The sequence below is a fragment of the Kryptolebias marmoratus genome, linkage group LG22 (assembly GCF_001649575.2).
Source record: "Kryptolebias marmoratus isolate JLee-2015 linkage group LG22, ASM164957v2, whole genome shotgun sequence".
In the NCBI taxonomy this organism is placed as follows: domain Eukaryota; kingdom Metazoa; phylum Chordata; class Actinopteri; order Cyprinodontiformes; family Rivulidae; genus Kryptolebias; species Kryptolebias marmoratus.
In genome coordinates this window covers 11,902,400-11,920,147 of record NC_051451.1, presented here as the reverse complement: position 1 = coordinate 11,920,147, position 17,748 = coordinate 11,902,400, and the positions used below count along the sequence as shown (strand labels likewise).

Here is a 17,748-nt window from a genome sequence, read left to right as displayed (position 1 = left end):
AATGATTGGGTATGAAAAAGAGGAACCTGAAATTTCACCTGCTTCCACTGTTTTTCACAGGCCTGCTGGTGGGCTCTTTAAAGTGGTTTCAGCTGACTTAGCAGATTATTTTTCTGTTCTCATTTACGCCTGTTTTGGTTCACATACATGGAATCATGATCACTGTGATGAAGAGCTGACACTTAAGAATTAGATTCTGTTAATATTTAATGTAAGTGTTGAAGTACCACACTTCTCTTCTGATTGTGTGTGTGTGTGTGTGTGTGGGGGGTGTGAAACAGATCTCTGGGAAAGAGACAATAAAAGGAAATGAGACTCACTCTGGCCAGATTAGGCTCTTTGCTGTTTAATAACGCCGCTTTCTGTCGATTTCCCCGATGAGAAACTAACAGAAACTCCAGGTAACTGCCCCGTTCAGGTGTGCTCTGGTCTATGACCATATCAGGAGCTCCGGAAGCGGCGCACCTGTGAGCTGACGTCATTAGCTGAAAGTACCTGCTGAGACTCACTCGGTCGTTTCTCATTCAGGCGCTGAAACTGCGAGAGAGAGAGAGAGACGCCGCGGTAAAGGATTTTCAGAGGAATACGCTTTAAGTGGATTTTATTTGTTTGTTTTTACTTTTTTGACTTGGAGAGGAGTACCGACACGAGGCCGTACACAGAAATGGGGACCGCCTGGTTCACGGTTTGGACTGTTTTAGTAGTTTTTCAGGTGAGACTTCCTCGTTTCCTCGCTGCGGGCTGAGCTCTCCGGACAGACACCTTCGACGCTCTTTCAAAACGTGTCCTGGGTGTAATTAAAACCTCTTATTAAAACTTGCCTATTTGTTTGAAATACCCCATTAATAATAATAATAATAATAATATTTAATAAACTCCTTTAACTTTATTTCACTCGTTATCTCTGAGCGTTAAAGAGGCTTAGGTGCCGATAAAACACCCACTACTCAAAGTGCATTATTTAGCCTTGGAATAATAAACTATGTTTGAGTTGAGCTAAAACAAACAAAAAAAAAGTGAAGCTGGATTTAACACAACGTCCGTAAAGGTAGCACCACCTGGGCTCGAGCCTCGCCCTGCTTCCGGTAAAGACGGGAAACCTGACTGCAGGTTGAATTTTAACTCTGCATGTTTGAGGTGGAACAAATACACAAAGTTTTTGACTATCATTTAGTTTCATTTTTATCTTGTCGTGGCATGAAGCTTCTCAGACTGGTGTAGAGCTTCTTATTGGAGCCGAAAATAAAGAACTGATTTATTTCATATTCAGCAGTGCTCTTTTTAATTTTTACTTTATTCTACTATCTTTGTGCTTTATCCTATTTTATTCCTTGTGTTTTATGTTTTATTTTACCCACTAAAGCACTTTGGTTAACCTAGTGGTTACTGTAATGGGCTATACAAATAAATGTATTATTCTTTAGACTTCATTCTTTGTCTTTGCAGTAGAGTAAATACTAAGACTGGTATTACAGGTAAAGAGTAACGCTGGTACCAAAAGTGTGAAACTAAGCTGCGACGCCAGGCAAATGAAAAGTGAAAATTGTTGCTTTACCATTAGTGGTTTACTGAAAAAAATGGGGATTTTTCTATGACCAGTTCCACTCTGTGGAAGTCAAGCAAACCAGAACACAACGCTGACTTAATTATTTAAAATGTATGTTTTGTTTAACAAAGTTGCTCAACTTAAACATTTATTGGAGAGTCCTAAAAGCTCCAGAAGTTAATGCTATATGTGTCCATCCAGTGGTTACTTCCTGAAAAATCCAAATAAAGCTTCTGTTCTGTAGTTGAAGACGTTTCCCTTTATCGATTCCAAAAAAGCAGAGTGAGTGGAGTTCCAAGCTTTTATAAACCGATGTTTCTTGGAACTCCACTTGAAAGCTTCATTAAAATCCATCTTGTTCAGGAGATAAAAATAGTCGACTCTGAAGGTTAATTCTTAGTATTTTAGGCAAAGGATATTGTGCAATGAATATGATTTTTGAGCGACTCTTGGCTACAGCCACACCGAATTTGACCGCATTGTCTGTAAAGATCAACTGATTTAAAGCCATTTTTGAGCTTTCTAAGGTCAATTGGCTGTGGTGGCCATCTTGAATTAGGGTTGGCTTCAGCAGTTAATCAGTTGTCGATTATTTCCTGACAGTTTTCATTAAAATCTGTGCTGTGGTTCATGAGATCTTTTGCTAACAGACTTCAAATACCTAATGGCTGAATTTTAAACAAAGATCTTGCACAATCCGTTAGCGCTCAGAATATGTTGTTAATCAGTCTCAGCTACAACCAGGCCAAATTTTCTCATTATCTGTAAAATTGAGTAAGTTCTAACCATTTTAACAGGCTTGATAACATTTCAAACCTTTCCAAACAGCTTTATTAATGTGATGTAAATAAAAGGTTAAATTTATCCTCAGTGTTTTGTTGCCAACATACTATCCACCTTTCAGCAATAGAGAGCTGCTGTTTTCTTTTAATTATACGTTGATAAAATGTGTTCACCTATTCTAGACTTAAAAAAAGCAGGTTTAATGAGTTTTTTTCTCCTCTCCCAGGTCTTGCCTCACCTGGCTGCGGAGGAGTCATCATGTCTGCCTGGATTTCAGTCGGATTTGTTGATATTCAAAGTGAGCGGAAAGCACCTGAGGCCAGGCACAAGACTGGGCAGAGGTATGAGCAGGCCGTGAAACCGTAGTCTCACTCCCTCTGTAACACTCACATTCCTGAAAGGCATTGCGATGGTCGTTCCCCGTGTGGTGAATGTAGCTTTTTGCATGGAAAAGGATCTGATCATTCACGCCCAAAGTGCTGCTTTTGTCTCAGGTTAACTGTTCCCTTTGAAACCAGCCTGAAAATACACTCAGGTCTCGGCTTGCACTCGGCTCCACGCCCCTCCTAATGCGCTTAACTTTGGGCCCAAACAATGTCCCCGAGCCTGTTTCGCAGGGTTGGCTTTTCAAAAGGTGGCAGATACTCAGAACAAAAGCAGCAGCAGTTGGATGAGGGTCAGAGTTTGTACATTTTCACAGATCTTTTCCTTTTTAAACTCTTACTTGTTGGTACACGTTAGGTTTCCTTTTTTTCCCTTTGCTTTGTTACTAGAATAATTTTATCTGAGTCTTAGTTGTGACTGAGAACATTACTTTGACTTATAATTTCTTTAATAAATAGTGGTATAGACTTGTTGTGTTCAAGGTTTGCTTTCCTGCGTAGGAAACAATTCAGCTGGCGTGTCATTAAAAGGGACAGGTCACACATTTTAAAGTGCAGTAGTACTTAGTCACAACACCGAGTACATCCTGCTTGTTGGGGTATGGGGAAACAAGGACTTAAAGGGTTCAGGAGAAATAGTTACACAAGCTGTAAAGATTGTGGGGGTGTTTAATGCTAAAATAGTTAAAAATGGAGTGCGACGTTTAACAAGTTGAGCTTAAAGAAAATAAATTGTGAAAACACAAAAAGCGATTGAAGGCAGACTGAGTTTGAAACCGTTGAGAGCCATGCAAATAAAAAGAGGCACTGAAAAACTGACACGGTAGGTTTAAACGGATACTCCATTTGTTGGTCTAACACCAACTTTGAGGCTTTAAGTTGACCCGATTGTTAACAGCGGATAAGACATTTAGTGCAGGGGGCGACAGTGGAGAGGGGACAAAAACGTCACACCTCAGCACAGCAACCAACAACTTCTGTATTGATGTACATGAAGAGGATTCACTCAGGGTTCGGATGTTCGGTGTTTGGTTTTGGTCTGTTCAGATGCGTAATCATGGCAAACAGAAAATCAGCACTCGTGATACGAAAACATGTCAGGTCGGGATCATAGCAGCACTCCGTTTGAAATCTTATTTTAAGACTATGAGCTTTGGGCTCCTGTGACAGCTTGTCACAGTAAATATAAATATCCTTTTGGTGTTTTCTCACCATATCACTTGGCCCACAGCTTCCTGTTCATTTATAGTAGTAACTAGGGTTGGTGCCATGATCCAGAATGTACTGTAACACTGTTTTAAATTCCTTATTTGTACAGTGGATGAGTAACCAAGCAGACCTTATCAGTACCATATTGTTTTTAGGCTGGCATAAAGAGAGTCTAGTTGGATGTTTTTCATTTTTTTAATGCTCAAAGCCAATCATTACCTGCAGCTCTTTGTTTATCTGATTATCAGTTATGAGTCAGGATCTTACTCATGTCTGAACTACTTCAAATAAATCCAAAAACTAGTTTTCCAATTCTTGTAAACAGAATTTGAGCCCAACATTTAATCATATAATAGAACTTAAACACACATTTTATTTTTAATGTTAGTTTAAAAGTAGCAAGTTGCAGTTTTGTGGCTGGTTTCAACATTTGTACAAAAGCTATATTTTTCTTTTTAAATTGTGTTTTTTGTTTGCCAGAAGGTTGGAAGTTTAAAAATGGTTAGTTTTGTGAAAAGTCTGCTTTATTTTTTTATTTTTATAAAATTAAACAATTGAAAGAACATCCTCCAAGAGTGGTGACTCCATATTTTTTTGCCAGGGCATGTGCAATTATTTCTGATTATAACACGATCTTAGTTTGAAACTTTAGTGTCCAAGGCAGAAAGCGTTGATGGGCTTTCCTTCAAGGAATGCTAGGCCTTTTAATTTTATTAGCGTTTTTACATGCAAGTGACTCTCCTTAAGAAATGTATTTATTTAGTTGCTGATCGGCCGATCAAGCTGAAAATGGTCATTGTCTGAACAGTCGGGGCCTTCGTACTTTAAAGCTCAGTCCATGATGGATAAAGCGTCTGGTTGCAGCTGGCCACAGGTGTACGGGGTGGAGCTAATTCCTGTATGAGTGCAACTGGAACATGAATCACTCGAGTCCAGTCACGACTTGTACTCTGAAACTTCAAAACAACTTGGCATTCGCTGCAGCTTATAATTAATAACCATGTTTGTTTCTTTTTAAATTCAGATGCACTTAGACTCTGTCTTATTGGAAGGTGATGAGTTTTACAAACCTGCCTGTAGATGAACTGAATGTCTCAGATTATTCTGACAAATGCTTGGAAAAAACAAAATGTGTACTCTCTGCCATTAATCAATAAACCTGTAACTTTAAAAAAATGTATTTCACGTGTTATTTTGCATCCTGTTGCCTTTGTCATTGTTTTCAAGGGTTTAAATGTCATTTAAGCTGCGCTTAAAATTGACAGTGGTTTCCACAACCATTTTTTTTAATGGTTGATTATTTTGTTTTCAGTCGGCTTCACTGACTGCACGGACCGCACGAGATTTCTTTTCAGCACTGACGACAGCCGATTTGTGGTGCACACAGACGGAGTATTAACTGTGAGTGACAGACTTCATCCTGTGCAGTTTATGATTTAATGTTAATTTAAAGTCTTTACAGGTCCATTTGCAGATGTAAAAGTTACCCGTTTGTCTTATGTTTTTTAAATCTTATTTTTTTAAATTAATTTCTAAATTAGTTTGTGGCATTGCTGTCAAAGCACACTTTCTACATGGTGTCACATTAAAAAAATGTTGTTGTTCCCCATTTTTTGTCCTCTAACTGCATAACATTAATGCAGTTTAAAAGCTAAAACAAGTTTCTCATGAGTGGAAAAGAATCTGTATAGAAATGAATGAGCTCATTGTTTAGAACCATAGTAATGAGAGCTAAAATTAATATTTTAACCTGCCACATTGCTCAGAATTTGAAGTTTCCTTCTTTACATTAAAACATACCAAAAAGCTGTTTAATGTAGATCTCAAAGCCTTACAATATTTGCCAGGAGCTTCCAAATAATGGGAAATGTTCAATGCCTAAAAGACTCCAAACTAAAAAAAGGTAGGTGTTTTACAGAAAACTAACTACTTCTGTTTAACTTGATCCTGTTTTCTGAAACCAGAATCTCAAGCGTCCCACAGATGTCTTGTGGTTCTCAGGGCTACATTTGTTTGTCATTAGCAGCTGATAGACGTGGTTTTAGTAACTTCTCACTAAACTGTGCTTCAGATAACCTCAACATGGCAGCCAGAGCTCATATTTGATTGACAAGAGATAATAATCATTAGTTTTTCTCATCTCTGTTCTTTTTATGGAGTTTACTTTCATATGAGACGTTTTAACCAATGCCACAGGACATGGCATTTTCAGCAAATCTCCTGGTTTTTTTTCAGAAATATACATAAATGTATTCAACCTTTACATATGTAGTAACAAAACTGTTACTCTTAGACAATTAAAGTATGTTAGAGGTTTGAAGAGATCAACAGCAGATTTGTAACAAAGAAATTTTCTAAATGTTAACTTTGCTATAAAAACTGATTAGTGAGGACACTAAAGACACAAGTTGTGGCAACAGTTTGATACATGTAAAAGATGTCCACGTTTAAACTTTTGTAGCATTTTGTAAATTCTGTCAGTCTGTAAAGAAAAGGTTTTGTAACTCCAGACTTATTTCTAACTTCAGCTTGTTCTTCTGTTTCTGCAGGTAAAGAGACCGGTTGTTCTTCATGAGGGACACCGGGACTTCTTCATCCACTCATGGGACTCACAAGGTCGTAAAATGACTGTTCCTGTCATGGTGCTGCATCGAGGGCCTCATCATAACCACCACCAAAATGCTGAACATCAGCATGGAGCGGACAAACACCACAATCTGACCACCAACACAGAGGTGGGTTTAGAAACAACAGGAATATAATACAAGTAGAAGAAATGATGAATGGGTCACAAAGGATCTCTTATTTTCTAATCAGATTCTTGTTATTGTGTTCTGTTTTTGCAGACATCATATTCTATCAAACACTGCCCCTCTGTGGTTGTATTTAAATACACAACAATAACAGCATCTATATTGCTTCTTTATAAACCTGTGAGCCAATATTTTAGTCTAGAATAGAATTTGACAAACATTAGTACAAGGAGGAAATGTGGCCCAAAATGTTTGGGGTAAACTTGAAGCAATCACTGAGCTGTAAGAATCCTAAGAAGCTTTTTAAGTTTACTTATTCATATAATTTTACACCAGGAGCTGTCAACACTTTCTAAACATATCAGTTTGATCTCTTTCTGATCTTTTACTTGTTTCCTCAGAGTGCAGCAGATCCACAGGTGCCCATCCTGCATTTTCCCAAATCTAGTGAAGGACTGAAAAGGAGGAAGAGAGACTGGGTCATTCCTCCCCTCAGTGTTTCTGAGAATCATAGAGGACCCTACCCCCACAAAATCGCTCAGGTAAGAGGAAGAGATCTTTTTACTGTTTGATGCTGCATTTTCATTTTGTTCACTGCATTTATTTTCCTGTTTTGAAATTAAATTAAAAGGGTTTTGGTTTGGAATGTGTTCAGATGTTTACATTATTTGGGGAACTCTGCAAACTTGAGTTCTGGGCATATAATTTTACCATTTAACAACAGTTTCATTAGGTGAATGTTTAATACAATAAAATCTGTTCTTAATCTCATGTGGAAAGAATGAGATGATTTAATCAGGCAACTTTTTAGATGTTTGACACTTTATAAGCAACTTGTTTCCATCTGCATTTTTAAGTATTTGTAATATTTGCTTATTTCAGTTGTGCTGTTTTTTTTTTTTAAGATCCGCTCTGATAAGGACAAAACAACAAAAATCCATTACAGCATCACTGGTCCAGGAGCTGATCGGGATCCTGTTGACCTCTTCACCATGGACAGGACGAATGGTAACCTGTATGTCACGCAAGAACTTGACAGAGAGAAAAAGGATAAGTACACGGTAAGCACGTTCTTAGGTTATTTTTCTTACAGATGTTTTGTCTTTGGGTTCTTTGACTTTTTCAACTTCAATACTTAGTTAAACAAGTTACATGTTTGTCTGATGCATGCTCAATACTCCATGTAGAAAAATTTAACAAGGTTGATTCAGGTCCTCTGGACGGGTTCTTCTTAAGTTTCATTGTGCTGCTTATAAGGCTGAGTTTGTTTGCAGTTCCTTTTGGATAAAGGAGGTTCATCTATTGGATAAAAGACAAAATATGTCAACTAAGAAGAGCCTGTCCAGAGGACCTGACTTAACCTTTTTAGAAGTTACATGTTTATTACTGATAAAATGTGCAGTCTATTGATTGCACATCATTGCACAATCATGTTCCACAATTTTTCGTAATGTTGAAGACAAAACTATAGACAGACTTGCTGTTGTCCTGTTTGCTAAAGTTGAAGAAAAGGCTGCTAACTTTCTGTGTTGACCCTTGACAATCTGCTAAAGTAAGAGACTAAAGTATGTGTGTGTGTATATATATATATATATTTTTTTTTTATTTACACACATACATACATACAGGACGCATTCTACCTGTAGGTGTTCTATCCTCTCGATCTACAACATCTTATGGATGACGCAGATGAAGCCCAGAACTAAGGAAGCGTTATAGTTTCTAGGCTCTGCCACTTACAGAGGGCCAGAGCGTATCCTAACGTGATATCAGTTATTTTACTACGTGTAACCAAAACTGTAACTGGTTCAAACAAAGTGATCGTGTGGGTGTGATGCAACCTTGACATGTGAGCATGTGGCAACTAATGGAAGATAGCTTTTAATATGGAAAAGAGCTTTAAGACAGCCATAAAAAGCTTTCGAGTAACTGATTTATGTCTTTATAACACTTAAATTTACTTCAGGACATATCTAACAAGCTGAAGCAGTTAACTTTTTCAACTTGGAGAAGAAAACAAGCAATTCAAAAGTTGCTGTGTTTTTAATAATCAGCCAGGATTTAGACACATTATTACCACAGTTTACAGCCAAGTTTATATTTTTATATCATTCTTTTCATAAAGCTTGTTTTATCCTGAGATACAAATTAAAGCAGTGTTAATGATTTTGTTCATAAATACTGTAACACTTTATAGTATTGGTTTATAACAGGAGTTTACAATTTATTTCACTCATTTTTGAAGAGGCATTGAGTTTTGATTGAAACAGATTATCCATGTTTATAAATTGTTTTTCTCCAACATCCTTCATCTTTCCTGATATTCACCCACCACATTTTAGTTCTTTGCTATGTTTATTTTACTTCATTTTTAGTTGAGTTAATAAGAAGTACATACTGGTTGTTAAAATTGGTGTCTTCATTTTGTCATTGCCTTTAGTAACAGGGTTGTGACAATCAGCGTTTGACATTTAATTGTGATCTTGTTTTAAATGCTTCTATAACCCACTTTAAGGAACATGTCAGTGTTTGCTTTACAAAATTAACCTCTGAAATGATTAATCTTATTTTTTTCTTTAGTTTCAAGCACATGCTGTGGCAGAAGGCGGAAGTGAAGGTTCAGAACAGCCTATGGAGATTATAGTAAATGTAATCGACCAAAATGACAACAAACCTGTTTTTGTGGAGGCCTCCTACATAGCACAGGTTCCTGAGGCCTCAAAGAAAGGTAAAGCTGGTGAAATGGGTTTTTTTATATTGTAAATATTTTTTAAAAAGGAACTAAAAAATGTCAAATTATTGGCAAAACCCCAAATAAATACATTTTTACATTACGGAAATATACATTTTCCTTTTAAAATAGATTTTTGTAATGAACTATTTTAAAAATTATGTAAAGCTTTTTGTCTAAATTTATCCCGTTCTTTTTCTTGACAAGGTTTTCAGGTGGTTCAGGTTGTGGCAACTGATGCTGATGAAGAAAACACTGACAATTCTGAAATCCGCTACAGTATTGAAAGCCAGACCCCTGAGAAGCCTGACAAATACATGTTTTCCATCAACCCAGTCACAGGAGCCATCAAAGTCAATGATGAACGTCTGGACCGAGAGGTGAGACTCATAAGAAAACAAAGAGCCAATACGACTTAAAGAGTGTTTAAAGATGGTCATTAAAATATCAACAAAGAACCTGGTTCTGAACTAAAACACTGGATTTATGATCCAGCAGTGATGGGAATAAAGGTAAAACAGTTGACTAAAAATGTTCCTTTTAAAGCATTGCCATGAAAGGTAGCAATACCACAAACCTGAACTGTCTTAACCCTCTGGATCCAGCATGTTCAAGTCACATGATTGATTTAAATCGCTCTAGCTGGAAAATTGTGCCCTCTCTGAGACTCCAATTTTAATTTGTATTAAAGTTTTTAAATCATGTTGATAGGTAAAGTAAAACCAGAGTTACAATAAATAATTGATGCCATATCTTTTGTTTCTGAAAATCGTTGTCATATTTGAAACATGTTATAGCTAGACAGTCTCAGGAAGAAAACAGCCCCATCCTCCATCCAATCTCAGCCCCAACCCTGTTGAATGGACAAAAAACACACACCACTCTCCAATCTGACTGAGGCCTGAAGTTCTTAGTGAAGTGTCAAAAAAAATGCAAAGTGCAAAAGCTGAATAATGTTTAGCAGAGACAAAAAAAAACAGCAAGCAAAGGAGTGAGTAATGAGATTTGTGATATTTAGCATGTTTGGATTTTATAGTTAGGGTGTAGTGTAATGAGTTTAGTGTTGGGTTTAATCAGTTTCAGTGTGTTTGAGTCAAACCAAGGAGGCTTTTTGTTTGAATGTGGATCTCCAGCTTCTGTTTAAAGTTCAGACCCAGAGATGATGGAGCTGCAGGCAGAGCCTCTCAGACAGAAGGAGAAACTCAAAAGCAGAGATGGAGTCTAATACGGACAGGGATGATTTTGTTGATTAAGTAGATCTATTATTTGTTTTAGAAGAGGATTACTGGAAACAGAAACACATTTTGTCTGTGCCCTTTTAGCCAAAATAATGACAAGAGATAGATTTAGATCCTTTTTTTCTGGTTCCTTGTTCAATTCCAGCTGAATTAATGTCATTCTGTGTTTTAATAATGTTTTTCTGCTGGTGGTGCTTCTGATTAAACTGACTTTCTTCAACAGAATTACCCTCAGTATGAACTGACTGTTCAAGTAGCAGACAATAAGGGTGATGGTTTGACTGGATCTACAAAAGTAACAATCAAGGTGACAGACAGCAACGACCACGCTCCAGTCTTTACAGAGGCGACTGTAAGTATAACAAACATGCATGACTGGATTTGTTGTTAATCTGCTGCTTATTTGCTCATTTATTTTAGCAGATGACTACAGTCTACAGACTTTGGGTAATTCACTTAGTAACAGGGGTTTAGTGGTAGGACTAAAGTCACAGTTTATTATGTAGCTGGCATGAGAGTCATAGGTCTGTATGGGTTCAGTACAACAGGAAGTAAAAACAAATGATAGGGTCTTGTTCAAAGGCAGCAGGTTTTGTACAACAAGGTAGAATTTCCCAGCTGTTGATTTCACTACAAAAATAAAAAATGAAGTTGTTGTATCATCATCAGTCTGAACTGTAAATGATTTCCTACAGCCCATGTGTCAAAGTTTTGTAAACTCCAAAGTGTTATCTCTAAATTTGGTTAAGAAAATTTTACAAAAAAACAATTAGCAAAAAACAAGGAGTGTTTGCTTTAACTGACTTGATGTAAACAATGCTACTTTAGAAAAAGAAAACGGAGCTGATTAAGATCTCCAAATGCAAAAATGTAAAATAAATAAAATGTGAAATACTTCTCACTTCTCAGCTAGGTGAGGAAATGATACTGTATCAGGGACATTGACTAAATACTTAAAGGGTTGGGCATCGAGTCTCGAATCGTTTGAAAGTTTTAAATTTTGATTCCTAGTTTTGATACCTAAAAGAAAAAGCTGCAGAACAGGAATAAAGAATCTGCAGGAAGTGTGCACACAACCATGGACAGTGTGCAATAGAAATCAAGTGTGGCACACAGGCGCGTCTTAGTTGCACAACAGATTTAAATCACTCCAGTGGAAAAGATGCGTTCTCTCTGACACTCCAATTTAATTCATGTTAAAAGTACAGACTTCAAACTATATACCAGTTTTTAAATTGTGTCGAAAGGCAGAGTAAAACCAGAGTTCTGATAAATAGTTCACACCACTTTTTTTTTTCTTCTGAAAATCATCATTATTGTTGCGAGTTATAAGGACAGCAGTGAAGACGGAGTCTCCAGGAAAAAAAACCCACCATCCTCCATCCGATTTCACTCCCAACCCTACCAAATGAAAAAACGCACACCCCTCTCCAATCTGACTGAAGCCTAAAGTTATTAGTAAAGCATAAAATAAATTACACAGAAAAAGAAGAAAGAGGCCCAAAAGTTGAAGGAAGTTCAGCGGAGACAAAAACACACCAAAAAACAGCAACCTCTGGAGTGAGAAATGAGATTTGTAATATTTAGCATGTTTGGATTTTGGAGTTAGGGTGTACTTTGGTGTGTTTAGTGTTAAGTTTAGAGAGCTTCTCTGACAGAAGCAGCTCAAAGGCAGAGATGGAGGAAGATAAATAAATGATAATAAAAGAAATGACCAATCGGCTCAGTGCAACATTTGCAATAAGATTATATCGTGCAAAGGAGGCTAACCAGGCAGTTGACCAGACTGTTCCCCATAGCGTCCAAGGGAAAGATGTTGGTGTAATAAATTGAAGAGTGCTACAGAAAGGTTACAGCATATATTGTCTCTTTTAAGAATCTGAATCAAGAATTGTTAAGAACTGGAATTGAAACGAGAAATCGAAGTTGTTTGAATGCAAACGATGCCCAACCCTATTTAAAACGTACCTGCTTGCCATACAGGCACATCTCGTGGCTCTCCATAGCTGCATCAGATCATCTGCAAACCTTTCCACACAACTGGGAACAAACAAGCAGGTCTTTAGGATCCAAGTTTAGTAGCTGCTTTGGAAAATCATGCAGGAGCTTTGTTTGGGTAGAGTGCTTTAGAAAGTATCTTCCTTTGCTTATCTGACATGATGACCTTAAAATAAAGACTATGGGTACAAGAGCATACACACTGAAGGATCTTTGTTTTTCACCTGTTGTTATTCTGTATCTGTCACAAGTATTGACTCCCTATTCCTCCTACAGCTTTGGAAAAAAAAACCATCAAACATCAGAACATACAGTTTGATTAGGAATAGTGTAGCAGCAGTACATTTTATGGTGTAAATGACATTTGCAGAAAAACTGCAAAATTCTCCATAGACAAGATTTTGGTGAACCGGGGGGGCAGACTTCACAGTAGAAACATCTTTCAGAGTTTAAACGTGTAACAAAAAGTTGGACTTTACATGACTTAGAAAGTATTTCAGGTGGTGTCTGCATTGGCATCAAAATGTCAGAACCCTATGAGATGTTTGTTTTCCCCCAAATTCTGTTTTTATTAATTTTTAATATATTTTTATATTAAACTGTCATCTTGCTAATATTAGCTAAGTTTATATTTTTAATGTCCAATTTTGCAGATCTGGTTGCATTTTCTCTGCATCCCAGAAAGCATAGAGCCCTAATTATCTTTTTAATCTTTGGTGAATTACAGCCTAACACCATCTTTACATTTTATTCAATATTTTCAGTATACGGCAGCAGTTGAAGAAAATAAAGTAGACGCTATAGTTGTTCGAATGTCGGTGACAGACGGTGATGAACCACATACTCCAGCCTGGAACGCCAAGTTCAAGATTATTGATGGAGATCCTGGAAACCTTTTCAATGTAACAACAGGAGTTAACAAACAAGAAGGAATCCTTAAAACTGTCAAGGTAGGAACAGAACAAGCTTCTTGGTGTATTAATGCAAGAAATACTTCTTCCCAGATACATATAATTTATTGTACAGAGAATTTCACAGTGAAATTTACATTCCTCTTACCTTTTTATCAAATTGATTAGAGTAAATTTGTAGAGATTTGATTGTATCTGAACTGTTTGTCTGATCAGATGTGCTGTGATGTTTCTTCTTCCTTTAACCAGGGTCTTGACTTTGAGAAAGTCAGCAAACACACTCTGTTGGTTGCAGTGGAGAATGATGTTGATTTTGCAGTTCCTCTGACCACTTCTACAGCTACAGTAATAGTAACTGTGCAGGACGTCAATGAAGCTCCAATCTTTGATCCAAAAGAAAAACATGTGTCCAAACTTGAGAACCTTGCTGTTGGCAGTGAGGTGGTGACGTACACGGCTTATGATCCAGACACGGCACGCAAACAGAAAGTCATGTAAGGAAACTAAAATACTTTACAGTTGTAACATGCACTTCAACACAAGATAAAATGAAATGTTTATCTCAAAGGTTCAGGAAAGTTTCCAACTCAATAAGACATTATTTTTTCAGCAGCAATAAAGCAAGTTTTTCAGTACTATGCAAAAGTCTTGAGCCACTTCACTTTTTGTTTTTATATTATTTTTAATTTCCTTACAATAAGCCAATTAGGTAACAGAGGTTAACATGGTGTATCTCATACTACTGCCATTGTTCTTCAGAAGAAAAAAAAACATTTCCTTAAACGCTGTTGTAATTTTTGTCAGCAGCCGCTGTCATAACAGTTTGCCTTGTTGCCGAGGATTTGCCTGCAAACAGCAATGAAGTTTCATTATTTTTTAGCTAAAAAGTAAATAAAGAAATAAACTTAACAATGTTTGAACGTGCATCACATTGTGCCTCATAATAAAGCTCAGACCTGATTATAATCAACTCATCTTTCCTTCTTATAAACATCCAGGTATAAAATATTAGCTGACCGAGGAGGCTGGCTGGAGGTAAATAAGGACACAGGGTTGATTACAGTGAAAAGTCCAATGGACCGGGAGTCCCTCTTTGTAACGGACAACAAATACACAGCTCTTATTGGTGCATATGATAACGGTAGGTGTGAGGGTTTACTGGTTTATTCAACTGCTGCTTAGGATGAAATGTGAAATGAAACAATAACTTGGACACATTTTATTTTCAGTTCAGTGCTAAAAATGGAGATGTGTAAAAGTTTTTAATTTAATCATAAAATTATCATCTCATCTCAATAAATGTACTTTTAATGAGAATATCAGCTGTGGCAGATATAGATTTTTGAACATCTTCACAAGCAGAAATGTTTTGTCCATCTTTTTAGTAATGTAATAAAAGCTTTTCCAGAATTCCTTTCGCTTTGCTCTAATGATGCATGTTTGTCCTCATCAGATGAACTCCCAGCCACAGGAACTGGAACTGTGTTCATTACGCTTCAGGATGTTAACGACAACGCTCCAGTCATCGAGGAACGGCAATTAACGGTATGTCTTACTCCTTCATATCTGAGCACTTCTCATTAGATCTTTTTAAAGCAGATGAATCTTGTGGGTTTGTGACGCTGTTATGAGTGTGAAACAAAAGTTTGAAAGTTGTATTTTTCTACAGATATGTAACAACGATCCACAACCTCAGCTGCTGAGTGTAACAGATAAAGATGGACCGGGCTTCACCTATCCCTACAGCGTCACTTTAGTTAAGACTGCAGAAACTAACTGGACTGCTAAGATGAACGGCACCAGTATGTACACAAATCATAAATTTATATCTGATGAATATTAAAACACTTCTTTTTCTCGCAGAATCTGTTTTCACTCATCGTAAACAGTGTCATCCAGTCAAAACCCTTTTAAAGAGAAACCAGTTCAAATTAATTACATGTGCAAATTCACAAAATGCTGCAGCAAAATGAAAACGTAGTCATATTTTTTTTTTATAGTGCTGGAATCTTTCAGATTGTTAGAAAATGTATTTAAGTTTTCTGACTGACTAAGAAGTGCTTGGTGGGGATAAAAGAAATAAATGAACTTGTCAAAGTGAAAAATAAAATTTGTTGAACACTTTTTTTTTTTTTTTTTCTTGCCCACAGAAACGGGCATCGTCCTGACTTTAAAAAAAAAGCTTGAGAGTGGAGTATACCATGTGGGCATGAGTGTTTCGGACAACCAGGGTCTGTCTCAGGTCAGCACAGTCACAGCCAGAGTTTGTGACTGCACCGGAGAGGACAATTCCTGCAAAGAAGGACGCGCTGTTGCCGCCACCAACCTGCCGCTCATCCTGGGAATACTTGGGGGTGTCCTGCTGCTGCTCAGTGAGTTTGAGATTTTGTTTTATTTCAAGATAATTGGGTGGTTTGTACAAATCCAGAGACTCCAAGTAGGAAAAGGAAAAAAAAAACATTTTTGAAACGTCACATCACTAAGTTGGGACCCTGTAAATCAGTGTGTCACTGATATGTTCAGTGGTTTTAGAACAACAATGTAAATTTGTATCTTTTTGAAACATTACTGGGTAACACACACTATTTATTTGTTTGACTTTACAGAGTCGTCCTCTCCATTTAGTACAGTTTTGTTGGCCTAATGATGGTGGATGAATGTTTTTTTTTGTTTGTTTGTTTGTTTTAGTGTTGGTGCTGCTGCTGCTTCTGTTTGCTAGGCGAAAGAGTGCAGCAAAGAAAGGCCCTCTTCTGCTGCAAGAAGACGACACCAGAGACAACATCTATCACTATGCTGAAGAGGGAGGTGGAGAGGAAGATCAGGTAAATTGTGACACTGACTGATACTCAGAATATGTTCAGTGATGATTTTTACAATTGTTGACATGTGGCTGAAAATTATACTTCATATTGAAGTATAAAACTCCTTTCGTCCAGTGTTTTGACTGTTTTTGAACCATAATATGATCTGTGTAAAAATATTCATTACTTTCCATCAGGAGTATAATCTGGGTACTCTCCATCTTGGTCTGGACAATCGACCCGATGTGTTCAGGAACGATGTGGCTCCAAATTTTTTGCCAGCTCCTGAGTACAAGCCTCGTCCCGCCAACCCAGATGACATCGGCAACTTCATTGTTGATGTGAGTGAAGAACTTAACAAAATGGAAACAACTTATATCAGTGTTTAATAACATTTATTGTTGCAATCATTTTATGATTATAAAAATATAAGCTTGTAAAGCCTTAAATATATTTGTTGTTCTCTTTCAGAACCTGAAGGCGGCCGACAATGACCCCACTGCCCCACCCTATGACTCCTTGTTGGTGTTTGACTATGAGGGAGGAGGCTCTGAAGCAGGAAGTCTCTCCTCGCTGAACTCGTCGAACAGTGGGGACCAGGACTACAACTGCCTCAATGAATGGGGACCCCGCTTCAAGAAACTGGCTGACATGTACGGAGGAGGAGAGGATGATGATGATATGCTGTAGATGTACCAACAAACGCTGTGAGGAAAATGGCTGCGTGTATATTTAGTCTCTGAAAGCCACCCGAGAAAACTTTCAGCCAGACGAATGTTTTGTGGTTTTGTTTTATTTTTAAGTCCCACTGGTAATAAACAGCCACAGCTCAGAATCCAAAGGATGCTCTTCACTTTTATAGTTTCACCTTTAGAAAGACTTCACAGGCTTTTTTTCTTTTTAACGTTTAGGCTCAAGACCTTTGCTTTGTGTTCCCTGTAATGCAGAGCCACGGTGCAGAAACGTCATCTGTTTTGTAGCTCACTGCAGCTGCATATGTAACATTTGTGTAAAGGGGGCAAAACATAACTTTTTCTTGTACCTTTTGACATTTGTACTACTTTTTTACCTACATTTTTTCCTGTTTGAGGACTAATTTAGTGACTGTAAAGATAAAATCTAGGTAACCAGCCAATGACACTCTAAATAGCACTGGCTGACTGAGTTATTAAATGTTTTATTTTTGTTTTTTTGTTTATAAATACAGTATCTTTAGCTTCTGCTAAACTGTGTACTGCTTTGTCAAAAACCTTAACTGCAAGTGTTTGTTAATCTGACTTTTTTTAATTACAAAGTTCTTTTAATCCTGTATATTTTTAGTTTAAGGTCAATAAAAAACAACAACAAAAAACTGATTTTGATTTTAATTCCTGTTAATTAGAAGTCCAGTTCCTG

At 37.2% G+C, this 17,748-nt stretch overlaps 1 protein-coding gene across 1 annotated transcript; it reads left to right on the top strand.

Moving 5' to 3' along the window:
* The first annotated feature begins 518 nt into the window (after nt 1–518).
* Nucleotides 519–17,708, top strand: LOC108244126 (B-cadherin-like). The gene is made up of 18 exons (XM_017430030.3): nt 519–712; nt 2,556–2,670; nt 5,234–5,322; nt 6,471–6,656; nt 7,076–7,216; nt 7,580–7,735; nt 9,255–9,402; nt 9,613–9,785; nt 10,867–10,995; nt 13,406–13,591; nt 13,802–14,046; nt 14,551–14,693; nt 15,006–15,097; nt 15,222–15,354; nt 15,703–15,924; nt 16,241–16,374; nt 16,551–16,694; nt 16,825–17,708. The coding sequence occupies exons 1-18, from the start codon at nt 665–667 to the stop codon at nt 17,041–17,043; spliced, it is 2,703 nt and encodes a 900-aa protein (XP_017285519.1). The 5' UTR covers nt 519–664; the 3' UTR covers nt 17,044–17,708.
* Nucleotides 17,709–17,748: the final 40 nt, after the last annotated feature.

Excerpts from the sequence above, each read along its gene's own strand:
- LOC108244126 (XM_017430030.3), top strand. The coding sequence starts at position 665 with ATGGGGACCGCCTGGTTCACGGTTTGGACTGTTTTAGTAGTTTTTCAG. Across the intron at positions 15,098-15,221 it reads TCGAGGAACGGCAATTAACG|ATATGTAACAACGATCCACA; the intron begins GTATGTCTTACT and ends ATTTTTCTACAG. Across the intron at positions 15,925-16,240 it reads GGGTGTCCTGCTGCTGCTCA|TGTTGGTGCTGCTGCTGCTT; the intron begins GTGAGTTTGAGA and ends TGTTTGTTTTAG.